Source organism: Pelophylax lessonae (assembly GCF_965119305.1).
Source record: "Pelophylax lessonae genome assembly, chromosome: 9".
Classification (NCBI taxonomy): Eukaryota; Metazoa; Chordata; class Amphibia; order Anura; family Ranidae; genus Pelophylax; species Pelophylax lessonae.
The window spans coordinates 56854431-56882279 of record NC_138776.1 but is presented as its reverse complement, the minus strand read 5'-3'; the positions used below and the strand labels follow the sequence as shown (position 1 = coordinate 56882279).

The following is a 27849-nucleotide window of genomic DNA, read 5'->3' as shown; positions in this document are numbered from 1 at the left end:
TGGCCTTGTCCCTCCTCCCTGGGCAGATCGATAGCAGTGGGAGCCATTGGCTTTGGCAGTTAGTGTTGATGGGGAATCCCTCATGTGGAGCTTTTGTGTTCTCTTGCCAGGGTAGGGCGTGGGGAGCCAGACTGTGATCACTTGAAAAATCAAACATGCTGGTTGTACCCAAGTGGATCGATGGATTGACTTGGGTACATTCAGCCTGCCCATAAATAGTTCAAACCTCGACCGGTTCAGCAGGGACAGGCTGAGATTCAAACCATTTATGGTCAGCTTTAGGGGTATTGTGATTTCCTTGTTTTGTTACCACCAGACTGTTCTTGGTATAGACTAGTTTCAATTCGCTCACCGTTGTTTGATTTGGCCTCCTTTGATTTATTATGAGGATTGTGTCGGAGTGGTAAACAAAAAGTTAATTAGGTGTCTTTACCCCAGGTCAGACTCAAAGGGTGTTTCTCCACTGCGGTGGTGCGCTCAGGGCCAGCCTTAGGTGTTCAGGCGCCCTGTGCAAGCTAATCTTGGGGCGCCCCCAATCCTCACCCCTCACCCCCTGGTCACCTAAACATACACAAAGAGGAATATAATACTGTAACAAATATGAGAGAGATGCAGTGGCTGCGGGCATGGTACAGCAGATGCAGGCGCTGCGGGCATGGTGCAGGAGATGCAGGGGCTGTGGGCATGGTACAGCAGATGCAGGGGCTGCGGGCATGGTGCAGGAGATGCAGGGGCGGCGGGCATGGTGCAGGAAATGAGGGGCTGCAGGCATGGTGTGGGAGATGCAGGGGCTGTGGGCATAATGCAGGGCTGTGGGCATGGTACATGCAGGGCTGTGGACATGGTACAGGAGAGGCAGTGCTGCAGGCATAGACCAGAAGATGCAGAGGCTGCAGACATGGTGCAGGTGATGCAGGGGCTGCAGGCATTGTACAGGAGATGCAGCGGCTGTGGGCATGGTGCAGGAGATGCAGAGGCTGCGGGCATGGTGCAGGGGCTGCGGGCATGGTACAGGAGATGCAGGGGCTGGGGGCATGGTGCAGGAGATGCAGAGGCTATGGGCATGGTGCAGGGGCTGCGGGCATGGTACAGGAGATGCAGGGGCCGCGGACATGGTGCTGGAGATGCAGGGGCTGCAGGCATGGTGTAAGAGATGCCAGGCTGCGGGCATGATGCAGGGCTGTGGACATGGTACATGCAAGGCTGTGGGCATTGTACAGGAGAGACGTAAATGGATGCCCTCCCAGCAATTTAGGCCCATACTGTAGCCATCTTTCGGCTATAGCGTGGGCATACAGAGGTTAAATATCAATGGTATTTGAAATATGCAGCATGAAGGGGAATATTGCATTAGCGACCAGTGTCAGTTAAATAACCCCTTTGTGCTGCATTAGTGCCAGTGGTATCAGTGTTGATAAACCCCTACTTGCTACAGCATAAATGGGTTAATTAATTGACAATGGTCACTAATGCATTAATCCCCTATATGCTGCATATTTTAAATACCATTGGTAATTATGTAACTTCACCCTTCAACCTCACCCTCACCCCTCTCAGTTAGCTGAATAATTAGCTTGCTTACTTTTTAGATTAGTTGGCCCGGTTGCTTCCTCCTCTAAGTCGCACACACTGGCTGCCTGGCTGCTCTCTATGGTACTCTCCCAGCCGGCCTCTCAGTGACGTCATGCCTCGCCGGGACTCAGAAGTGCCTGTCAGGCAGAGATTACTCTGTGGCTCCGCCTGACAGGGAAGTAAAGGCTGGGTCCCAGGCTTGTGCCGGGTGCAGGAACGCACTTGTCACATCATTGCAGGCAGCTCATTGTAGTCCCTTCCGCCCACCCCTTGTACCGGCCCCGGCTGTGAGCTGTGATGGCTGCACGGCGCCCCTGTTGCCCATGGTGCCCTGTGTGGCCACACAGCTCGCACACCCCAAAGGCCTGCCCTGGGTACGCTATACTAGTGTACAACTAGCTTTACTCAAATTACTAGTGGTAAAACTCAGAGGGAGGCAACAAAGCAGTCTTTATTTTTCATATTTTGTACACATCGTCAAGAAGAAAAAAAAAATAGAAAATTAACATCTGAAAACATGACCATATATGTTCTGAGTTTTACAACTTTGTGTAGCCTGTGAACATTTGCAGTGAGAGGGAATGTCAGCCTACTCTAACCAGCTAACACCTAACACAGGTTCTGGGGTTGATTAAATCTAACCCTGGAACTTGGAATCTGCTTAAATCAGATACCTCAGTCATTACATTGACAGCCATTTGTCCAGCAAATCTGCATGCACACTTGTTCTGTGCAAATTAGGCAGAAACAAATGTTCCTTACGGCACTTCTTTCTCTTCTGAACAAATATTAAAATATGAAATTATGGCCACTAGATGGAGCTGAGAAGCATAGGGAAGGCATACACCCTAGTAACAAGAGATACGATGTAACATATGTTTACTTTACCCTTAGAGCCCATTCACACTAGCGAGACTTGCGAGGCAACTTGTGTGCCCTCAAGTCGCCCCAATTCACTTGACATAACAAAGCAATGTTAATCAATGAGTGCCGTCTTAATTGGCACTACTGAAGTCGCTCCGACTTCAGAAAAGGGTCCTGTACTACTTTGAGGCCACCTGTGATCCGACTTGTCCCATATACTTCAATGGGAGTCACCTCCTTATCTTAATTGACGCGACTTGTGATCCGACTTGTGATCCGAATTTCCATAAAAATGGTCCTGAACAAGAAAAAAAAAAGCATTTTTCTTATAATTTTTATTAGAACAGGAATATGGCTCCTCTCCACCTGGCCGTTTTTCTTGCAGGCATTTATCGGGCATTTTTGGAGACAGGCATGATTTTTTTTGGATTTAGTGTCTGGGGGGGTCCAAATAGTGTCCCTGTGAAGTTTCATCTCTGTAGCATGTCCAGAACCAGAAAAAAAAAAAGCATTTTTCTTATAATTTTTATTAGAACAGGAATATGGCTCCTCTCCACCTGGCAGTTTTTCTTGCAGGCATTTATCGGGCATTTTTGGAGGCAGGCATGACTTTTTTTTGGATTTAGTGTCTGGGGGGTCCAAAAAGTGTCCCTGTGAAGTTTCATCTCTGTAGCATGTCCAGAACCAGAAAAAAAAAAAGCATTTTTCTTATAATTTTTATTAGAACAGGAATATGGCTCCTCTCCACCTGGCCGTTTTTCTTGCAGGCATTTATCGGGCATTTTTGGAGGCAGGCATGACTTTTTTTGGATTTAGTGTCTGGGGGGTCCAAAAAGTGTCCCTGTGAAGTTTCATCTCTGCAGCATGTCCAGAACCAGAAAAAAAGCATACTACAGCGATGAAACTTCGCAGGGACACTTTTTTCATATTCTGATTGGCCAAATACAAAGTCGTTCAAAATCGTCTATCATACAAGTCGCCTAAAAAAATTCACAAGTCGCGCCGAAGTCACGCTAAAAGTTGCGCTAGAAGTCGCCCCTTTATGAGGCGACTTAGAGGTTGCGCTAGTGTGAATGGGCTCTTGGTAACATTATTTTGCTAATTCCCTCTGTGTTCTCTAGAATTGTAACACTGTATCTCATGTTACAAAGACATAGGTTATATTTCCTTTTCCCCTCAGCTCCATCTACTGGTCATAATGTGGTTATTTCCTACTGCCCATAATAAAAGAACATTCATTCAGAAGAGAAAATAACGAGCATACATGCAGATTGGCTGGATGAATGGGTATGCATTTTTTTTTTCTTAATTTTAATAAATAGACCACTAGGAGTTATTATCTTGCAGTTTTAAACAGTAAACCAATTGCACCCTGTTCTGAGTAATTATAGACTTGCATTAAAATAAGGAACAGCAAAGAAGAATCACCCCGCTACACTACAAAACAGAACACAGGATTTGCATGTGTAAAGAAGAAAAATGGCTGCCCCAGTAGTTGGAGTCAGCCATCCTGCATAAAGAGGGGACAGTAAAGTTGATACTTTGGGGGGGTTATAACCAACATTTTACCTATCTCTTGCAGCTGATCACATGCTTTTTAAAATGCAGAAGATACACAAGGGAAAAAATCATTACCATATTTTTTGCATTCAGCCTTTTGTGGGGTAAATGGGTAAAAAAAGCGCCATCTTCTGGTCAGGTGAAGGTTACAGTGGTTCGCACAGACTGAGAATTTGGGGGGATCGTGGCGACACGGAGGCACTGCTACAGAATGAGTATCTGAACATAAAGAACATAAAGAACATTCAGTTATTGATAAGTTTGTTCTGTTTTGTAGTTTTAAGAAGTTTGGCTTATGCTAAAAATTCATAGGGGCATATTTATAAAGCAGTGAATGTGACTTTCAGCAAACATTCACTGGTAGTGAATTAGTCACTGTCATTTAAAACTCATGCACCTGGAAGATTCACCTGCAGATAAGGTTTGCTGAATGTCAGACTCACTTGCTTCAAAACAGAGTTTAGGACACACTTTGTTAAAGCTCTCTGAATGCCAGTCAAGGCCCCTGTCACTAATTAAAATGGTTAGCTTACAGTCCTGTTTTTACTTTGTGTTTGCTTTGCTTTGGCTTTGTTTCCAAAATTATACCCCATGTCGCTTTAGTGGTGCTTCAAAGTGTCTTCAAAGCCTCCAAGGAAGTCTATGGCAAACCTCGCTTGAAGCACCTGCCACTTTTGAGAGGCTTTAATTCAGCTTTAGCTTCACTTTGTTTTGGAGAAATTGCAAGTATGAGATATCAACACACACACACAGGATATCTGCCAAGCTTTATTAAAGCTTCAAAAAAGCACCACTAAATCACCATTGAAGCATCTCAGAAGCATCAAAAACACATCAAAAAAGCATGTTGAAGTTGTAGGCGTTTTAATGTGTGTTGAAGTCAATGCAAGTGTAAATGAGCCCTAAGTGTATGTAAACTTTTTTTAAACTTTTGAATACAATAGGGAAGAGTTTTATTGGTTTTTAAGTCTCTACTGGGTAGATTCAGCCTCTATTTGTGTTGGTGAGCATTGTCACTGGGACAGAAACTCATGGGAAATCCAACATTTCAGAGTCATCATCAGAACAAAAGGTGAAGGTAAAGGTGAAGGTCTTCCAATAGGGAAACCTATTCTGATGACAACTGTCTAAGGATAGTTTCACACTAGAAAAAAAAACATACCCTAGAGTCCAACAAGGTATCGACACTGCTCCTATTAGATAGGGGGAGCTACTCCACTAAATACTAATAAAACATACTCACAAGGGGAGTGATCACGATCGCATGGAATTTGATTATAACATGTCTTGTGATGTGTGTTATATATGTGGATTTGACTTTTCTACAATAAAAGCCAGTTTTATATGCAGATGGTAGTAACCGCACATTTACCACCCTCCTCTCACTCTTTTTCATATCTCCATTTGAGGATACTACAATGTCTATAATGAAGAGTTATTTATAGCTGTAAAGGGGGTACCTGGTCAGAGGACCCTGAAGTGATAGAGGGGGTACCTAGGTTGAGGACCCTGAAGTGTTAAAGGGGGTGCCTGCAGTTTGGGCCCTGAAGAGTTAGTGCACAGTGTGAGTGCATCAGTTGATAGTTGCAGCAGTACAGGAATTCACAGCGGGCTACCTCAAGCCAGCGCAGGGCTGGAGGGAGCCAGTCAGTGACTTTTGAACAAAGCCGTGTCAGAAGTTCAATATTCTACAGTCCTGGATCTTCTGGACTAAGGTCAAGGTTCCAGCACAGTTTTCAGTGTTACATTACTTTCAACCGTCAGGAAGCGTTGGCTAGCGTCGGCTGGCGTCAAGACAGCGCTAACAAGCACATTTTTGCTAAAGAGTCCCGAAAGTGTACCTAGTTGAGCCAGAGGAGTATCCCACTCATTCCCTTCTCCCATCCCCTAAAATACAATAAAACAACCAAACAAAGATGCCGGAATTGTCATTGTCTCAGTGCTCACACCTAGGGTCGCAGCTCACATGGGCTGGAAAGGTAAACGGTAACAATGGCAGACCCACATCAGGCCCAATAGCTGGAAAACCTGCTATATATATATATATATATATATATATATATATATATATATATATATACATATACAGTATCTCACAAAAGTGAGTAAACCCCTCACATTTTTGAAAATATTTTATTATACCTTTTCATGTGACAACCCTGAAGAAATGACACTTTGCTACAATGCAAAGTAGTGAATGTACAGCTTGTATAGCAGTGTCAGTTTGCTGTCCCCTCAAAATAACTCAACACACAGCCATTAATGGCTAAACCGCCGGCAACAAAAGTGAGTACACCCCTAAGTGGAAATGTCCAAATTGGGCCCAAAGTGTCAATATTTTGTGTGGCCACCAGTGGCGGCTGGTCCGTTGGGGGCGCAGGGGCGCCGCCCCCCCATCCATGCATCCGGCCCCCTAATCTACATGCGGGGCGCCGGACGCATGGAGTTCAATGGGTTTTTTTTTTAATCACCTGATTAGAGCCAGAGGCTTTAATAGGCTTCAGAAGAGGGTGGACCTGGTCGCAGAGCAGTGCGCCCCGAGCCCACCCATTGTGTGACAATAGCGAATGAAAATTCGCTATTGTCACACAGATACTCCTCCTGGCCAATCAGGAAGCGGGTCCGAGAACCGCTATCACGTACCTGGTGGAGACCAAGCTGTAGAGGGGGCTTCTCTTGCACCTCCTGTCCAACACCCCTGATAGAGATGACAGGCAGTGTAGGACACAGAGTGGCACGAGGGCCGGTATAGCGGGTGATGTCTTGGCAGAAGGCTGATGGCTGTGGATCACCGGATGAACACCTGGAACTGGAACTCTGTGATGCTGGATGAGAAGGCAGTAGCGAAGTCGGAACACAAGCCAAGGAGTTGTCAACAGCCGGACAGCATGGGTACCATAACGTGAGACAAAAGCGGAGTCAGGATACAAGCCGAAGTCGGTACACAGTCTGGCAGCAAGGTACAAAGGCATAAGGCAAGGCAGGGTCAAACACAAGCTGAGGTCACAGGTAGGCAGGCAGGAATCCAAGGAGAGTCAAAGGCAAGCCGGGTCAGTATAACGGGAAATCCACAAGCAGGTCAGGGCACAGGTAAACAGGAACACAAGCTGGAAGACCACTCAGCAATGTGCTCCTGTCACCGCTTGGTATAAATAGGCCATTTGGCGCCAATTGCGTGCGCATGTTCGCGCATTGGCGCATGCGCATTCGCACATTCCTTCCCGTGTGCTTGGGCATGCGCACTGGGCGTCTCTTACACCCGCTTTCTGATTGGCTGAAAGGCGAACGCATGCCATTGGCCGAGGAGGAGGCGGGAGGACTCGAGGAGACGCGTGGGACAGTGAGGAGAAGCCGCCGCTGCTGCAGGTAAATCTCTCTGCATTGAAAGGGGCACACTGGTGACTGCATTGAAGGGGGCACAGTGGTGACTGCATTGAAGGGGGCATGCTGGTGACTGCATTGAAGGGGGCACGCTGGTCACTGCATTGAAGGGGGCACGCTGGTCACTGCATTGAAGGGGGCACGCTGGTCTCTCTGCATTGAAGGGGGCACAGTGGTGACTGTATTGAAGGGGGCACAGTGGTGACTGCATTGAAGGGGGCATGCTGGTGACTGCATTGAAGGGGGCACGCTGGTCACTGCATTGAAGGGGGCATGCTGGTCACTGCATTGAAGGGGGCACGCTGGTCTCTCTGCATTGAAGGGGGCACACTCGTGACTGTATTGAAGGGGGCCCACTGGTCTCTCTGCATTGAAAGGGGCACGCTGGTGACTGCATTGTAGGGGGCACGGTGGTGACTGCATTGAAGGGGGCATGCTGGTGACTGCATTGAGAGGGGCACGCTGGTGACTGCATTTAAGAGGGCACGCTGGTCACTGCATTGAAGGGGGCACGCTGGTCACTGCATTGAAGGGGGCACGCTGGTCTCTCTGCATTGAAGGGGGCACGCTCATGACTGTATTGAAGGGGGCCCGCTGGTCTCTCTGCATTGAAAGGGGCACGCTGGTGACTGCATTGTAGGGGGCACGGTGGTGACTGCATTGAAGGGGGCACGCTGGTGACTGCATTGAGAGGGGCACACTGGTGACTGCATTGAAGGGGGCACGGTCGTGACTGCATTGAAGGGGGCACCCTGGTGACTGCATAAAAGGGGGCACGGTGGTGACTGCATTGAAGGGGGCATGCTGGTGACTGCATTGAAGGGGGCACGCTGGTGACTGCATTGAAGGGGGCACGCTGGTGACTGCATTGAACGGGGCACGCTGGTCTCTCTGCATTGAAAGGGGCACGCTGGTCTCTCTGCATTGAAAGGGGCACAGTGGTCACTGCATTGAAGGGGGCACGCTGGTCACTGCATTGAAGGGGGCACGCTGGTCACTCTGGATTGAAAGGGGGCACACTATACCTTGAATACTGAAGGCCCCTTTTACACTTTTTTGACCTCAAAGTCACGCAATTTTTAACAGCCTTTTTTGCTGCAAAGCAATGCCTATTACATTTTTCTGTTTGCGCCCCCCCAAAAATTTTGAGCACCTGCCGCCACTGGTGGCCACCATTATTTTCCAGCACTGCCATAACCCTCTTGGGCATGGAGTTCACCAGAGCTTCACAAGTTGCCACTGGAGTCTTCTTCCATTACTTCATGATGATATTACTGAACTGGTGGATGTTAGAGACCTTGTGCTCCTCCACCCTCCGTCTGAGGATGCCCCACAGATGCTCAATAGGGTTTAGGTCTGGAGACATGCTTAGCCAGTCCATCATCTTTACCTTCAGCTTCTTTAGCAAGGCAGTGGTCATCTTGGAGATCGTTATCATGTTGGAATACTGCCCTTTTGCCTAGAGAGGGGATCATGCTCTGCTTCAGTATGTCACAGTACATGTTGCCATTCATGGTTCTCTCAATGACCTGTAGCTTCTCAGTGCTGGCAGCACTCATGCAGCCCCAGGCCATAACACTCCCACCACCAAGCTTGACGGTAGGCAAGACACACTTGTCTTTATGCTCCTCACCTGATTGCCGCCACACACGCTTGACACCATCTGAACCAAATAGGTTTATCTTGGCCTTATCCGACCACAGGACATAATTCTAGTTATCCAAGTCCTTAGTCTGCTTGCCTTCAGCAAACTGTTTGCAGGTTTTTTTTATACATCACCTTGTGAAGAGGCTTCCTTCTGGGATGACATCCATGCAGACCAATTTGATGCAGTGTGCAGCGTATGGTCTTAGCACTGACAGGCTAACTCCCCACCCCTCCAACCTCTGCAGCAATGCTGGCAGCTCTCATATGTCTATTTCCCAAAGGCAACCTCTGGATAGGACGCTGAGCACGTGCACTTAACTTCTTTGGTCGACCATGGTGAGGCCTGTTCTGAGGGGAACCTGTCCTGTTAAACCACTGTATGGTCTTTGCCACCATGCTGCAGCTCAGTTTCAGGGTCTTGGCAATCCTCTTTTAGCCTAGGCCATCTTTATGTAGAGCAACAATTCTTTTTTTTCAGATCCTCAGAGAGTTCTTTGCCATGAGGTGCCATGTTGAACTTCAAGTGACCAGTATGAGAGAGTTAGACCGATAAAACCAAATTTAACACACCTGCTCCCCATTCACGCCTGAGACCTTGTAACACTAATGAGTCACATGACACGGGGAGGAAAAATTGTTATTTGGGCCCAATTTGGACATTTTCACTTAGGGGTATACTCACTTTTGTTGCCAGCGGTTTAGACATTAATGGTTGTGTGTTGAGTTATTTTGAGGGGACTGCAAATTTACATTGTTATATAAGCTGTACACTAACTACTTTACATTGCAGCAAAGTGTAATTTCTTCAGTGTTGTCACATGAAAAGATATAATACAATATTTTCAGAAATGTGAGGGGTGTACTCACTTTTGTGAGATACTGTATATATATATATATATATATATATATATATATATATACATATACATATACATATATACAGGTGCGTCCAAAAAATTAGAATATGTTTAAAAAGTTAATTTATTTTAGTAATTCAATTCAAAAAGTAAAAGTCATATATTTTTTTATAGATACATTACACATAGAGTGATATAATTAAAGTATTTCTTTTTTTAATTTTGATGATTATGGCTTACAGCTAGTGAAAATCCAAAATTCAGTATCTCAGAAAACTAGAATATTACATAATATGACCAATAAAAAAATATTTAATACAGAAATGTTGGCTTACTGAAAAGTATGTCCATGTACAGTGCACTCAATACTTGGTTAGGGCTCCTTTTGCATGATTTACTGCATCAATGCGGTGTGACATGGAGGCAATCAACCTGTGGCGCTGCTGAGGTGTTATAGAATCCCAGGTTTCTTTGATAGTGGCTTTCAGCTCATCTGCACTGTTGGCTCTGGTGTCTCTCATCTTCCTCTTAATAATACCCCATGGATTTTCTATGGGTTTTAGGTCAGGCGAGTCAACCACATGAAGCAGTAACAAAGCGAAGGCTGAGTGTCTGCATTGGGTATTATCCGCTGAAAGGAGAGATCAGGGAGTGTGTGTGCTGCAGGCAGTGCAGGGAGGACCGCTGTGCGGGATTGGGGACCGGAGACAGATCGCAGCGGCTCACTGAGACCACCAGGGTTCCGATGAATGCATGAGGACACCTATACAGCCCCTCCATTATAGTGGATTGGATCTTGCAACACATATCCTAAGCCCACAAGGGATCTGTGACCAGCCCAATGAACCACTTACCCACGCTAGACCCCAAGGAGTCGTCTGGAAAGTGGGCTGCACATTTGGTAAAGGATTCCTCACTATGTCTGCATGCGGAACACTGGCACTTTCTCAGAAAACACATATAAGGACTGTTTAAATAATAGTGAAGATTATCTCACATCAGCACTTCTTGCACTTTTTGGCACTAAGGATTGTGGCAATATTATATGCAGTTGGCACTAGTGTTGAGCGAACACGGACTGTATTATTCGTGTTCGTACCGAATAATTGGATTTTTTGTACCCGAACACGGACACGGACACTTTACTGTATGTTCGGGTAAAAATCCGTGTTCGGTCGTTTTATTTCCGGGTTTTGCATGCTTTGGCGCTCTTTTCATGGCGGGCTTTCAACAGCCAATCAACAATCGTTTAACTGGTGTGCCTTAAGCCATCCCAGCCATGCCTGCAAATGTCTCAGTAGCTGTGATTGGCCGTCTGAAGCATGTGACCAAGTCTTTATAAGTTCGAGGCAGCCGCAGCGGCGTCATTATGCTGCTTAGATTCAGGGACAGAGCACACATCAACGTGCTGGCTGCTGATTAGGGAAAGATAGGCAGGAAAAAACCATTTGTGTCCGGATAGAATTGAGGGACAGGTCGGAGTGTTTAGGCAGGGCGAGTTGTAGGCATTTTAGGGATAGAGTCTGCTGAATTATAGGGTCAGTGTCTTCTACAAACTACAATCGATATTGCTGTGTGGGGGGTGGGGTGAATCTGCACTCAATCCTGATCTACGATCTCTTCTCAATCCTGTTAGGGACAGAGTCTGCTGAATTTTAGGGAAACTGTGTTCTACAAACTACAATCGATATTGCTGTGTGGTGTGGGATTGGAGATAGGCAGGTGTCAGTGATCCACATCCATTTTTCTGTGTGTGAGCTGCAGTGAACACAATCTTTTTGGGCTGCAGTGAACACAATCTTTTTGGGCTGCAGTGAACACAATCTTTTTGGGCTGCAGTGAACACAATCTTTTTGGGGTGCAGTGAACAAAATCTTTTTGGGGTGCAGTGAACACAATCCTTTTTGGTGTGCAGTGAACACAATCTTTGTGGGGTGCAGTGAACAAAATCCTTTGTGGGGTGCAGTGAACACAATCTTTTTGGGGTGCAGTGAACAAAATCCTTTTTGGGGTGCAGTGAACAACATCCTTTTTGGGGTGCAGTGAACACAATCTTTTTGGGGTGCAGTGAACAAAATCCTTTGTGGGGTGCAGTGAACACAATCTTTTTGGGGTGCAGTGAACACAATCTTTTTGGGGTGGAGTGAACAACATCCTTTTTGGGGTGCAGTGAACAAAATCCTTTTTGGGGTGCAGTGAACAAAATCATTTTTGGGGTGCAGTGAACACAATCTTTTTGGGGTGCAGTGAACACAATCTTTGTGGGGTGCAGTGAACACAATCTTTTTGGGGTGGAGTGAACAACATCCTTTTTGGGGTGCAGTGAACAACATCCTTTTTGGGGTGCAGTGAACACAATCTTTTTGGGGTGCAGTGAACACAATCTTTGTGGGGTACAGTGAACAGAATCTTTGTGGGGTGCAGTGAACACAATCTTTGGGGGGTACAGTGAACACAATCTTTGTGAGGTGCAGTGAACACAATCTTTGTGGGGTGCAGTGAACACAATCATTGTGGGGTGCAGTGAACTCAATCTTTGTGGGGTACAGTGAACACAATCTCATACTTCTGAAGGTTTGAGGGTGCTGCCTGTTCCATACTCCCCCTACTCCTCATCTAGCCTTTTAGGGGTACAAACAATAGTAATTGGGGCCTAGTGTGGTTGTGTACGTGTGATATACATACACTTTTTTGGGATCATATTTTCTATTCCGCTATTTAATCAAAAACCTTTGGGGATCAGTTAAATTGGGGGATAGTCTGTGTTGGTACGTGTGAGAGAGATCCACCTTTCCAAGTTGTTGGGGTTCATCTCATACTTCTGAAGGTTTGAGGGTGCTGCCTGTTCCATACTCCCCCTACTCCTAGCCTTTTAGGGGTACAAACAATAGTAATTGGGGCCTAGTGTGGTTGTGTACGTGTGATATACATACACTTTTTTGGGATCATATTTTCTATTCCGCTATTTAATCAAAAACCTTTGGGGATCAGTTAAATTGGGGGATAGTCTGTGTTGGTACGTGTGAGAGAGATCCACCTTTCCAAGTTGTTGGGGTTCATCTCATACTTCTGAAGGTTTGAGGGTGCTGCCTGTTCCATACTCCCCCTACTCCTAGCCTTTTAGGGGTACAAACAATAGTAATTGGGGCCTAGTGTGGTTGTGTACGTGTGATATACATACACTTTTTTGGGATCATATTTTCTATTCCGCTATTTAATCAAAAACCTTTGGGGATCAGTTAAATTGGGGGATAGTCTGTGTTGGTACGTGTGAGAGAGATCCACCTTTCCAAGTTGTTGGGGTTCATCTCATACTTCTGAAGGTTTGAGGGTGCTGCCTGTTCCATACTCCCCCTACTCCTAGCCTTTTAGGGGTACAAACAATAGTAATTGGGGCCTAGTGTGGTTGTGTACGTGTGATATACATACACTTTTTTGGGATCATATTTTCTATTCCGCTATTTAATCAAAAACCTTTGGGGATCAGTTAAATTGGGGGATAGTCTGTGTTGGTACGTGTGAGAGAGATCCACCTTTCCAAGTTGTTGGGGTTCATCTCATACTTCTGAAGGTTTGAGGGTGCTGCCTGTTCCATACTCCCCCTACTCCTAGCCTTTTAGGGGTACAAACAATAGTAATTGGGGCCTAGTGTGGTTGTGTACGTGTGATATACATACACTTTTTTGGGATCATATTTTCTATTCCGCTATTTAATCAAAAACCTTTGGGGATCAGTTAAATTGGGGGATAGTCTGTGTTGGTACGTGTGAGAGAGATCCACCTTTCCAAGTTGTTGGGGTTCATCTCATACTTCTGAAGGTTTGAGGGTGCTGCCTGTTCCATACTCCCCCTACTCCTAGCCTTTTAGGGGTACAAACAATAGTAATTGGGGCCTAGTGTGGTTGTGTACGTGTGATATACATACACTTTTTTGGGATCATATTTTCTATTCCGCTATTTAATCAAAAACCTTTGGGGATCAGTTAAATTGGGGGATAGTCTGTGTTGGTACGTGTGAGAGAGATCCACCTTTCCAAGTTGTTGGGGATTATCTCATACTTCTGAAGGTTTGAGGGTGCTGCCTGTTCCATACTCCCCCTACTCCTAGCCTTTTAGGGGTACAAACAATAGTAATTGGGGCCTAGTGTGGTTGTGTACGTGTGATATACATACACTTTTTTGGGATCATATTTTCTATTCCGCTATTTAATCAAAAACCTTTGGGGATCAGTTAAATTGGGGGATAGTCTGTGTTGGTACGTGTGAGAGAGATCCACCTTTCCAAGTTGTTGGGGTTCATCTCATACTTCTGAAGGTTTGAGGGTGCTGCCTGTTCCATACTCCCCCTACTCCTAGCCTTTTAGGGGTACAAACAATAGTAATTGGGGCCTAGTGTGGTTGTGTACGTGTGATATACATACACTTTTTTGGGATCATATTTTCTATTCCGCTATTTAATCAAAAACCTTTGGGGATCAGTTAAATTGGGGGATAGTCTGTGTTGGTACGTGTGAGAGAGATCCACCTTTCCAAGTTGTTGGGGTTCATCTCATACTTCTGAAGGTTTGAGGGTGCTGCCTGTTCCATACTCCCCCTACTCCTAGCCTTTTAGGGGTACAAACAATAGTAATTGGGGCCTAGTGTGGTTGTGTACGTGTGATATACATACACTTTTTTTGGATCATATTTTCTATTCCGCTATTCAATAAAAACCTTTGAGGATCAATTGAATTGCGGGATAGTCTGTGTCGGTACGTGTGAGAGAGATCCACCTTTCCAAGTTGTTGGGGTTCATCTCATACTTCTGAAGGTTTGAGGGTGCTGCCTGTTCCATACTCCCCCTACTCCTCATCTAGCCTTTTAGGGGTACAAACAATAGTAATTGGGGCCTAGTGTGGTTGTGTACGTGTGATATACATACACTTTTTTTGGATCATATTTTCTATTCCGCTATTCAATAAAAACCTTTCTAGGGCAAGATCTTAAATTACAGAAATATGAGGAGACCGTCAAATAAGGGCCGTGGCCTGGGTCGTGGTGCTGCTGGTAGAGCTCCTGTTGCAAGGAGAGGACATGGTCGATCTGTGCCAGCTACACGCACAAGTGAAACACCTTCCTCAAGTGTGAGTAGGCGACAGAACCTGCATCAGTATTTGGTAGGGCATCAAACGCCCCTAGAAGTGATGAGGCCAGAACAAGTTGAGGCGATAGTAGATTGGTTTGCTGCTGACAGTGCCTCCAGTTCCTTCACATTGTCTCCCACCCAGTCTACTGCAGAAAGGTCAGAGTTGGCACCTGCAGCCAATGTCCAACCGTCTTTCACCTCACCCCCTTGCAAATCAGGCCAGCAGTCTGAGCCCCAAGCCATACAGCAGTCTCTTATTCTTTTTGAGGACTCTGTCAGCAGGGTTTCCCAGGGCCATCCACCTAGCCCTGCCCCAGAAGTGGAAGAGATTGAGTGCAGCGATGCCCAACCACTTATTTCTCAAGATGAGTACATGCAAGGATCATCGCAGCACGTCTCCGATGATGACGAAACGCAGGTGCCAACTGCTGCGGCGTTCAGCATTGTGGAGACCGACAAGGAGGGCAGGGGTGAAGACTGGGTGGAAGATGATGTGGAGGACGATGAGGTCCTCGACCCCACATGGAATGAACGTCATGCAGGTGACCTGAGTAGTTTGGAGGAAGAGGCGGTGGTCGCACAGAGCCACCAGCACAGCAGAAGAGGGAGCAGGGTGCAGAAGCGGAGCGGCCGTGCCCTAGACACTACGCCCGCTACTGCCCAACGCAGCAAGGGAACGAGCGCACCAAAGTCAGCTCAAAGGAGTTCTCTAGCGTGGAAGTTCTTTAGAAAATGTGCTGATGACAGGACACGAGTGGTTTGCACCCTGTGCAATCAGAGCTTGAAGCGAGGCATGAACCTTCTCAACCTGAGCACAACCTGCATGATCAGGCATCTAAGTGCAAAGCACGAGCTGCAGTGGAGTACACACCTTCAAAACCAAGAAACGTCTCTGGCTCATCCTGCTTCCTCTTCTGCTGCAGTCTCGGCCGCTCCAGCCACATCTGTAGTGATACCGGCACCTGCCACCCCGCAAACAGACGATCTTTCAGCAACACCACCACCTGGGTCACCAACAACCATCTCCACAATGTCCCGTGGAAGCGTTCAGCTTTCCATCTCCCAAACACTTGAGAGGAAGAGGAAGTACCCCCCTACCCACCCGCGATCCCTGGCCCTGAATGCCAGCATTTCAAAATTATTGGCCTTTGAAATGCTGTCATTCCGTCTGGTGGAGACGCACAGTTTTAAAAACCTTATGTCGGTGGCTGTCCCACAGTACGTCGTGCCCAGCCGCCACTACTTTTCCAGGCAAGCCATCCCTTCCCTGCACAACCAAGTGGGGGAAAATATCAGGTGTGCACTGCGCAACGCCATCTGTGCCAAGGTCCACCTAACTACGGATACGTGGACCAGTAAGCACGGTCAGGGGCGTTATATCTCCCTAACGGCACACTGGGTAAATGCAGTGGCGGATGGGCCTGAGGCGGATAGCAATTTGGCGCATGTCCTTCCACCACCGAGGATTGCAGGGCGCTTCAGTTTGCCTCCTGTTCGTAACTCCTCCTACTCCGCTTCCTCATCCTCTACCGCCTCCTCATCCGGACAGCGTAACACCTTCACCACCAACTTCAGCACGGCCAGGGGTAAACGACAGCAGGCAGTTTTACAACTTGCCTGTTTGGGGGACAAACCACACACCGCGCAGGAGTTGTGGAGGAGCATGGAACAGCAGACAAATGAGTGGTTGCTGCCAGCGAGCCTCAAGCCCGGCCTGGTGGTGTGTGATAACGGGCGAAATCTCATAGCAGCTCTGGGCCTAGCCGGTTTAACGCACATCCCTTGCCTGGCGCATGTGCTGAATTTGGTGGTGCAGAGGTTCCTTAAAAACTACCCCGATATGTCAGAGCTGCTGCAGAAAGTGCGGGCCGTTTGTGCGCACTTTCGGCGTTCTCACCCTGCTGCTGCTCGCCTGGCAGCGCTGCAGCGTAACTTCGGCCTTCCCGCTCACCGCCTCATATGTGACGTGCCCACAAGGTGGAACTCCACCTTGCACATGCTGGAAAGACTGTGCGAGCAGCAGCAGGCCATAGTGGAGTTTCAGCTGCAGCACGCACGCGTGAGTCGCTCTGCGGAACAGCACCACTTCACCACCAATAACTGGGCCTCCATGCGAGACCTGTGTGCCTTGTTGCGCTGTTTTGAGTACTCCACCAACATGGCCAGTGGCAATGACGCCGTTCTCAGCTTAACTATCCCACTTCTATGCCTCCTTGAAAAAACAATTCGGGCGATGATGGAAGAGGATGTGGCACAGGATGAGGAGGAGGAGGAGGATGAAGAGGTAACATTTCCAAGGCTTTCAGGGCAGTCATTCGCAAGGGGCTCCGAGGGTGGGTACCTGCACACGCAAACGCCAGGGACGCAATTGTCCAGCAGGGGCACAGTTCTGGAGGATGAGGAGGATGAGGAGGAGGAGGAGCTGGAGGAGGAGATGGAACCATGTTCACAGCAGGGTGGCACCCAGGCCAGCTCATGGCCATCACTGGTGCGTGGCTGGGGGGATACAGAGGACACGGACGATACACCTCCCACAGAGGACAGCCTTTCGTCGCCTCTGGGCAGCCTGGCACACATGAGCGATTACATGCTGCAGTGTCTCCACAACGACCGCCGAGTTGCCCACATTCTAACTTGTGCTGATTACTGGGTGGCCACGCTGCTGGATCCCCGTTACAAGGACAACGTACCGTCCTTAATTCACTCACTGGAGCGCGATCGCAAGATGCGCGAGTACAAGCGCACGCTGGTAGACGCCATGCTGCTGGCATTCCCATCTGACAGCGGGGCCACAGTGGAAGCACAAGGCAGAGGAGGAGGAGGAGGAGGTCGCCAACGCAACCAGGGCACCGCCAGCACCTCAGAAGGCAGGGTTAGCATGGCCGAAATGTGGAAAAGCTTTGTCAGCACGCCACAACAAACAGCAGCACCAGCAGCTCAGATGGAACGTCTTAGCAGGAGGCAGCATTTTACCAACATGGTGGAGCAGTATGTGTGCACACGCCTACATGTAGTGAATGACGGGTCTGCCCCCTTCAACTTCTGGGTCTCCAAATTGGGCACATGGCCTGAGCTTGCCCTTTACGCCTTGGAGGTGCTGGCGTGCCCTGCAGCCAGTGTATTATCTGAACGGGTATTTAGCACGGCTGGGGGCGTTATAACAGACAAGCGCAGCCGCCTGTCCAGAGACAATGTGGACAAGCTCACGTTCATTAAAATGAACCAGGCATGGATCCCACGGGACTTTTCCGTACCTTATGCAGAATAGCAATGGATACCGACCTTACCCACCCATTGTTCCATTTTTGCTCTTTCTCACTCTTTTGGGGTGTACCCTCATTTAAAATTTTTGAAAAGAAGCAGTGTTGGCTACCTCGTCCTCCTCCTCAGGGCCAGATTAATGTAGGGGCTATTGGAGCTGCAGCTCCAGGCCCCTACCTTTTATATAGGCCCCGGGTTGGCCATATTCACTGTTACCGCTCTTCTGTCACTTGTAAACACAGAAGTCTGGCTTCTATGCTCGCTTCCCCAGGCAGCACCCTCAGAACCTCCCCACACAGCGTGAAGGCCGGACAAGGAGGGACAGTTGGCGATGCATGGATGTGTTTATGGGCTTCAGAGACAGCATCCCATGTTGAATTAGGCATGCATGGCTGCACCCTTCCTCCTCTGGGTGCATGGCAAGGCACGGCCCTTAAGGCCCTTCAAAATCCTCAGCACCAAGCCCATGATGCTGTTAATCCGGCCCTGGTCCTCCTCCACCGCCGCTTCCACCTACACCGCCCATAGGTGTGCGCAGCCTATTGCATTAAGGTGTGCACCCCAAAGTTGAAATACACATGCATGTGTTTGCCAGCAGGGAGAGTAATGTATCGGGGCCATGTACCTGTAGGCAAGGAGAAATAGAGCAGAGCAGGTCCCAGGGAGATCTTTCCCATCTCCTCACTGGCAATGCTATGTGCCCTAGGTGATTAGGGTGTGCCCAGGCACACCCAGCACACCCTGTGCGCACGCCTATGTCACCGCCACATCCACCACCACCTCAACCTCCCTCCTACTCCATATGGGCCTCGTCCTTCAGAGATGAAGAAGAACATTGTTTTATTTTTCTGTTTTTTTTTTGTTGTTTTAAGTTATTTCCCTATCCACATTTGTTTGCAGAGCACTTGCCATGCTCTTAATTACGTTTTGCTGCCATTTGCAGCACTCTAGCCCTTTCCTTTGGTGTTTTAGAGCCATTTTAGTGCCTTAAAGTTCGGGTCCCCATTGACTTCAATGGGGTTCGGTGTCCGGGAAAAGTTCGGTAAAAGTCCGGGACACGGACCCGGACTTTTTTTTAAAGTTCGGCCGAACCCGTCGAACACGGACATCTAGGTGTTCGCTCAACCCTAGTTGGCACTATAAGGATTTTTGTTTACAAACCGTATTTTCAAGCACAGCCACCTTATCCTTTTTTAGCACAATTGCATATTGTTGCACATATTGCTGGGACTATTATGAATTTATTTGTATTGATTACATCAATTCTCCAATTCTAAGCACAGTCACTTTAATTTTGTATATTGTCGCACATGATATTGTTTGCTAATATCGTGTTAGTTGTTTGAGCGCTGTCCCCTTGTATTGCAATCCACATAATTTTATTATTTTTTTGTTTGACTAGCAGCTCAAAACCACTATTAATTTGATATTATTCGTTTTTCACAAATTATTCATTTATCTAATATTTAGTCAATAATTTTAAAATATTTATTTGTTCACAAACATCAAAAATACCTAGGCGCGTTTACACATATTGTTCTTCACAGTGATACCATGATCATTAAACCAGGTATTGGTACTTTAGGAAGTGTGGACAGGTGCCAAGTGCTGCTGGAAAATGAAATAATTTTCCACAGTCCGGGATGATTTGAGGAGTCATGCCATTTACTGGTGTTGGTCGACTGTGTTTTATCAAGTCCAAAGTCAGCGCAGCCCTCTACCAGGAAATTCTAGACCACTTCATGCTTTCCTCTGCTGACCAGCTTCATGGAGATGCTTATTTCATTTTCCAGCAGGACTTGGCACCGCCCATACTGCCAAATATACCAATGCCTGGTTTAATGATCATGGCATCACTGTGCTTGATTGGCCAGCAAACTCGCCTGACCTAAACCCCTATAGAGAATCAGTGGAGTATTGTCAAGAGGAAGATGAGAGACACCAGACCCAACAATGCAGATGAGCTGAAAACCACTATCAAAGAAGCCTATGCTTCCATAACATCTCAGCAGTGCTACAGGCTGATCGCCTCCATGCCTCACCCTATTGATGCAGTAATTAATGTGAAAGGAGCCCTGACCAAGTATTGAGTGCAATGTACATGGACATACTTTTCAGTAAGCCAAGATTTCTGTATTAAATATTTTTTTATTGGTTGTATTATGCAATATTCTAATTTTCTGAGATATTGAATTTTGGGTTTTCACTAGCTATAAGCCATATTCATCGAAACGAATGCAGTAATTCATGCAAAATAAGCCCTTTTATTGGTCTTATGTAATATTTTAATTTTCTGAGATACGGAATTTTGGGTTTTCACTAGCTGTAAGCCATATTCATATATTACTCTGTGTGTGACTCATTTATATAAAATGTATGAGTTTCCCTTTTTGAACTGAATTACTGAAATAAATTAATTTTTTGATGATATTCAAATGTTTTGAGATGCATCTGTATGTGTGTGTGTGTCACCCTCTAGTGTGCTACTAGAATAGTGTAGGCAAATTTATTTGACTCATGGTAAAGTGAGTCTGAATCTGGGTCTGGTTACTGTAGGTCAGGCTGGATGACTCACAGATGCAGGTCTGTATATATATATATATATATATATATATATATATATATATATATATATATATATATATATAGCAAGGTTTCCAGGTTTGTGGCCTGATGTGGGTCTGCCGTTAGTACCGGTTTCCCCAGCCCATGTGAGCTGTGACCCTGGGTGTGACAACTGAAGCAGTGACAACTCCGGCATCTTTGTTTGTGGTTTTTATTGGTTTTGTAGTTGATAGGAGAAGGGAATGAGTGGGATACTCCTTGAGGCTTAACTATACACAATTAGGACTTTATCCTTGAAAAATGCCCGTTGGCGCTTCTTTGACGCCAGCCGACGCCAGCCAACGCTCACTAACGCTGAGAATACCTTGATGAACACAGAAGTACTGAATCCTCGACTTTTAGTCCAGAAGATCCAGGACCAAATACTTTAGAACTCCTGACTATATTTGGCTGTGTAATTCACTGAATACTGGCCTCCACTTTGGCCAGCTTGAGGTAGTATGAAGTAGAACTCGGTTTAGCTGTGCAGGCAACTGACACACACTCTGTACACTTTAGGGCCCAACTGCAGGTGCCCCCCTGAACTTGAACTCTTCAGGGTCCACTGGCTATGCACCCCCTCTGTAACTTCAGGGTCCTCAACCTAGGTACCCCCTTTACAGCTAGCTGACACTGGATCCCATAACCTCTTCCGGAGTGGTCCCCTCTGACACTAGGCAGACCCCCAGGGGCAATCCTCAGTACTCACGACCTGTGTAGGATTTCCTGTCACTGGACCCCTCTCTCTCTCCGCTGGCTCTCTGCACACCGGATCCCCTCAGCTCACTCAGCACGCTCTGGACACTCAGGCGACACCCTGAGACATCCACCTTCCTCAGACAGGATGAGAGACAGCCGCACTCTCCTTCCTGGGACTCTGCTCCCGCCAAAGACACCCAGTCACGCACTTCCCCCCAAACGTATATCCACTCCCAGAATCCTTTGCAGCCTAACCTGCCTTCTGGGGTAGTTACAAGCTGGGATGTGTCCCCTGATTGGGCTTCCCACACTGTCCTATGAGAAGCCTCTCACAGGAGCCAGTGGGGATACTTCTCCATTCAGCAGGCACATCTGGAAGCCCTGACACCCTACCTAACAAATCACAGCCCTGCTGTTAGGCAGAAAAGGCCCACTATATCTTTACCTAGCACCTACCTGTAGGGAGCTACATATATATATAGTGCTTTGTTGTAACGTAGATCAATGAACCTGTTTGTGTTTCTTCAACATAAGACCCACAAGTGCCTATTCCACTGGACCATTTGTATAAACTTGCATTGAGTGCACCCAGGCAGTCTTTGCTCCAGAGGCTTGGTAGAGTTTTGAGTGGGAAAAGCCTCAATCCATGGGTCCACTTCTCATCTGGTAGCCAGACTGCATTATTAGTCTCAGCTGTGAACAGACCTTTATATTCCTGAACTGACTGATGCTCAGGGCTCTCTTTGGCTCTCTCTGTTTTGAGTTTGCTGCTGGGTGAGGGGCTGACTACTGACAGAAAACTAAAAAGGTACTACTGTAGAGCTGCCTGTTTGTGCTGGAGAACCTATTATCCTATTGATCAGGAACTGACCTGAGTGACAGTAGTTGTTAGCTCAGATGTGCAGATATTTTGTTTGTTTTATGCTATGGACTTATTGTATAAAGACCTCCTCATTAAGACTGGGTTTTTACTACCTTTCTGAATTTAGGTGCAAGACAAACCTGCTTGGACTGTTCCTGGGTGTCCCTGTCTCATACATGGTTACCCTTGCCAATACCAGTTGAGCCTGTCCCCATGACAATGTATATTTACTGTATATATGAAAATGTTCAGCCAAAAGGCCTAAATTGAACTCTGGAGCACAAAGAGAATACGGCCCCTGGTTGTCTCTGACCTCCTGGTATACCAGCATTTGATCTATGAATTAATAGTTTGTGGAACTTTTTTAAAAATGACTCCACGGGGAAATACTCACGTTGCTCCATCCTTCCCAGATTGCACTGTCACAGAAGAGGCACCTAGGCGCACATTTCCAAGCACGACACCATTCCAGATAAATGTCACCTTACTTATTTGTCCAACATTAATCTCAGCATCAATAAACTCTGTGTATAGTGCATCTGTTTGAATTAATCCCCTATAGAATACAAAACCAGTACAGTTTGAATAAATCAACGCATTTTTTTTTCTAACAAGTACAAAGACACAGAGAGAAGCAATGACCCTCCCAGACGATTGCACATATATCATGAAAATCCTAACAAGGAACTTGTTTCTTCCTTTTGGTTGGTTAACCACTTGCCGACCGCCGCAAGTAGATTTACTGCGGCAGTCAGCCCCTCACAGGCAAAGTGATGTAAATATACGTCACTAGCCTGTGAGGCTCTGGGGAGCGAGCGCGCGCCGCAGGCGGCACGCTCCCGCGCGGTCACGGACTCCCCGCGTGTGTGACCGGCGGACCCGATGTCCGCCGCTCACTCTGCGATCATCGGGGGAGAGGGAGAAAGGCAGGCAGCTTGTGTAAACAAGCTGCCTGTCATTCTCCCCTGTGCAGAAACACCAATCATACGGTTCTACTATGTAGGACCGTTGATCAGTGTAACTACAGCTCAACAGACAGCCAATCACAGTTAGAATCACGCCCCAAGGAACACACACAGCCCCTCCCTCTCAAATAAAGTTAACCCCTTCACTGACAGTGTATTTTTACAGTAACAGTGCATATATATAGCACTGATTACTGTAGAAATGTCACTGGTAACCCCAAAAGTGTCAAAAATGTCAGTCAAGGGTCCGATCTGTCTGCCGCAATGTCACAGTACTGCAAAAAAAATCGCAGATCGCCGCCATTACGCGTTAATAAAAAAAAAAAACAAAAATGACAAAAATCTTTCCCTTTGTTAGTAAACGCAATAACTTTTGCGCAAACCAATAAAAATACGCTTTTTGTGATTTTTTTTACCAAACATAGGTAGCATAAAACAAATTGGCCGAAAATGTTAAAAAATTTTGATTTTTACTTTTTTTTTGGGGGGAATTTCATATAAAAAATATTGTTATTTTTGCAAAATTGACGCTCTTTTTTTGTTTATAGCGCGTGATCAAAAAATCGCACAGGTGATCAAATACCACCAAAAGAAAGCTCTGTTTGTGGGAAAAAAAGGACGTCAAATTTGTTTAGGTACAGCGTCGCACGACCGCGCAATTGTCCGTTAAAGTCACGCAGTGCCGAAAATCTTCCAGGGCTTAAGTGGTTAAATGACTGAAACTGTTTCATTTTTTCTGTTCAATAAGTTCATAACAAACCTATTATTCCCGCCAGAAAACTTGTTAGCTGATAACTTCCTGTGCTCTCTTCTTGTGCTGGCTATGACCAGTTATGATGTTTTCAGCTATCTTTGAGGACTACAGAACAAATGAAGTCCATATAAAGTCCAATACAAATATATGATAATAGGTAGAATCCGTGATTTTCAATCCAGATTCCCAATGGTCATGTGCTTACCAGAAAGGTTAACATATAGAGCGAGTAGTCCAAAACCAAGGCCTTGCCGACTTGATTGTAGGAAAATCAGGTTAAGCTTGCAATAGTTGTGTAATTATTGGGTCATAAATTGATCAAAAAAAAAGAAAAGCCGACCACCCAGGACACCCTTACTTGCTCTTCCTGCTGCTGCACGCTGCACACCAGATGTGACACGTGTCTGGTGTGCAGCAGCAGGAAGAGCAAGTGATGGTGTCCTGACTTCTGGGTGGTTGGCCTAGAGGACCGGAGGTTGAGCTGGGCTGAAGGAAGGGATCCGGTGTGCTGTGGACCGAGTGGAGCTGCTGGGCAGAAGTTTCCAGGAAAAACAGTGTTGTGGTGATAAATCTTGGGGGTCTCTTTGGAGTCATTTCGAGCGGAGCCTGCATATAATTTATGAGCTCTACAAGTGTCTACATTATTTGAGTCCGGTACAAGGCGTTATATAAGGTGGAGGATAAGCACCAGTCTGTTGGTTGTATATGTGATTGCCTGTTTGCTCTATGGTAAGGAGTACCCACAGGTGCCTTTCTCACTGGGTTCTATTTCCCTTCACCTCTGTTTATTAATTTGACTATGCCTATCTGATTTACACTATGGAGTTCTTTCTTTTTCATGGTGGTGACATCCATTTGAGAGTTTTTCTGGATTAACTCCGTGTACAGATAGTGATATTCATTTATCCTAAGATTCCTACAAGCATTTACATCATCTCAGTCTGGTAAGAGGCCTTTTTATATGGTGGAGGATAAGCACCAATCCCTTGGTTGATTTATGCAATTGCCTGTCTGTTTTCTGGTAAGGAGTACCTACGGGTGTCTTCATCGCATTGGATCTTACCTCTTTTTGATGTATCTCTGTGTATACACAATTTGTGTTCTGGTAAGCAGCGCAAATACTGGTGGAGGATTTCATATATTCACTCTAAAATTTAATTTGAATATCACCTCTTTCCTTTTTTATTTTTTCACTGGATACTTATTCACATTGGTGTCATTTAAACAATACTGAATGTACCCATTGTTGTTGGGTTTTACGCTATTGCGTTTTTTTCTTTTTTTTTTGATCAATTTATGACCCAATAATTACACAACTATTGCGAGCTTAACCTGATTTTCCTACAATCAAGTCGGAAGGCCTTGGTTTTGGACTACTCGCTCTATATATTAACCTTTCTGGTAAGCACATGACCATTGGGAGTCTGGATTGAAAATCACGGATTCTACCTATTATCATATATTTGTATTGGACTTTATATGGACTTCATTTGATCTATATCAATGTTTAGCGCAACTTAATTTTATACATTTCACTGGGGTGTGGTCACACTTGAAGTTGCAGCTTTGTTTTTGTTTCACTAGCGCGGTTATTATTTCAATTTTTAGGACTACAGAACACCCTTGGCTATGGAGAAGAGAAGTGCGGTAGGTGTTCTCTACGCCTATCCTAGGGTGAGAATAATGCATCTCCATAGTAAGAGGAGTTACAAAAAGTGTAGCTGCTGACTTTTAATAAACACACACTCATCTGTCACACGATCCAGTGATTCGGCCGCCTGAAGCCTCGCTCCTCTCCCTCTCCCTCTCCGCTGCGCCTGCATCACTAGTGTGGGCACCCGGCTGTTACAGGTTGCGGCTTCACAGCCGGGTGCACACTGCGCATGCGCGAGTCATGCTGCGCGTCGTGAATGGCTGGGCAATCTTTTGGGACCTCTGACGTGTCCCAGAAGTTTGCAGGGAGGGAGGAGAGGAGAACTAGGTGTCTAGAGCAGGAGTGGGAGCGGGTACCTGTACCCACTCCGGCCCAAACAAAAGACATGCCAAATGTGGCATGTCAGGGGGTCAGGAGCACCCTAAAGCGGAATTTCCACTTTTGGGTGGAACTCCACTTTAAGTGTTGTCACCATAGGACAGGGAGTATGTTACTGCAGAATCACCAGGTGAAAATAAAAAATAATAATAAAAAAAATAAAACCCTGTAAAAAGAAACTGAATGCAGCCACCACATCTAAGGACTGGTAAGCTAAAATAAAATTTCAGCTTCTAACAAATACAAAATCCTTACACACCTGTATAATGTGTAATCCTTAGTCTTTCCATTAGATCCTTCTAACGAAATGGAAAAGGATCCAAGAACAGCCAGACTGCCAGAAATGTAGAGGGTGATATGGTATCTCCAGCCTGGAGAACAGAAGATGATGGGACATTTCCAATGAAAGAAAAACATTTTTTATATACAAAATCAGAAAAAATATGTAGGTGCTACACAAGCCATTTAATATGAAATTAGGTTTTTATTAAAAATGATCTTTCTATTTCAATCTACAACTTGCTACAAGGTCCTGAAACTATCTTTATGAATTTTGCTTTCTTAAAACCCTTAAGATTAAAAATAGGAATATAAATAAATAAAACTGCCCTGTCTTTGCCTTAAGTTCATTGTTTCCTTTCCTGAGAACTTAAATCCAATCCTACACCATGCCGAAAAAAATACAATGTTAATTTTTATTTTTATTATTAAATCTCCGCATTATTTGAGTTACATTATGATTTCCCCCTGAATGGAATGAGTAGGGATTGTAATCATAAAGGGCTGGTGAAGAAAGTAAATCTTCTGAAACTTACGGGAAAATATTATATGATCTCCGGTGTTTAGGTAAAATATCTGAGAGGCTGATGTGATTCCAGAATACTTGTCTGCAAAATGTCCCATCATTGGGCAACCCTCGCTGGGACATGGGAAACCGGCACCCGGTGGGGAGAGAGAAGAGACTGATATGAGACAAAATCAGAGGCTATGGGCTGTACCCTCCCCTTACCGTATTGAGAAAAGTACAATGGTTTAACTTCTGGGAGTTTGAGGGACTCTTGGACAATCTCTCAGGAGACCCTAATCCATTAGTCTATTTTCCTGGTGCCTGTATTAGCATAAAGGAACACTATTTTGACTATGATCAAAAGAAAACTAATTATGAACATCCTCAACCTGCACCACCAAGGAGCACCCCAATGTAGTCAACTTCTAAATTATTCACACTCCTATTAGCCACTATACAGATTTTTTTTTCTTTTCCCATTATGCACCAAACACCAGGGAAGTGATGAGTGTGGAGAATTAAAGAAAATTATTTTTTTATGTGTTTTTTACAATTGATATGTTGCTTTTAGAAGTCATTTGAAAATAGAAGATACATAAGTCAGTAGCTTATTATTGTGTTGAATAGGAAACGTCATGTTTTACAATGAGTGTGACAGATGTAAATGAATGAGACTCTAAATTAAATGGAATAACATCACATTACCAACCACTGACAATGGCCTATTGGCTAAAATGCACTGAGCGAAGTTAGTTACTTTGACGACAAATGCTATGCATGCTGGTGTATTACTACTGAGAAAGGTCATGCTTCTAAATTTAAAGTTTGTTTTTCCCCATAATGGATACAAATTCTGGAGTCCCTCATCATGTGTAGGAG

The 27849-nt window shown here is 45.8% G+C and overlaps 1 protein-coding gene across 1 annotated transcript; it reads right to left on the bottom strand.

Moving 5' to 3' along the window:
• Positions 1-4113: 4113 nt before the first annotated feature.
• LOC309563781 (pancreatic lipase-related protein 2-like) lies at positions 4114-27129 on the bottom strand. Its single transcript, XM_082268385.1, has 4 exons — positions 26999-27129; positions 26443-26554; positions 22827-22988; positions 4114-4215 (listed from the first exon to the last, which is right to left on the bottom strand). Exons 1-4 carry the CDS (start codon positions 27087-27089, stop codon positions 4143-4145), a joined length of 438 nt encoding a protein of 145 aa, XP_082124511.1. The 5' UTR covers positions 27090-27129; the 3' UTR covers positions 4114-4142.
• Between the last annotated feature and the right edge of the window lie 720 nt (positions 27130-27849).

What these genes read in the sequence shown, in the direction of transcription:
- LOC309563781 (XM_082268385.1), bottom strand. Translation starts at nt 27,089, where the DNA reads ATGATGGGACATTTTGCAGACAAGTATTCTGGAATCACATCAGCCTCT. An exon ending in AGATCATATAATATTTTCCC is followed by an intron (nt 26,555 to 26,998) that starts GTAAGTTTCAGA and finishes TCTGTTCTCCAG; the next exon opens with GCTGGAGATACCATATCACC. An exon ending in TCTGGGAAGGATGGAGCAAC is followed by an intron (nt 4,216 to 22,826) that starts GTGAGTATTTCC and finishes CTTTATGTTCAG; the next exon opens with ATACTCATTCTGTAGCAGTG.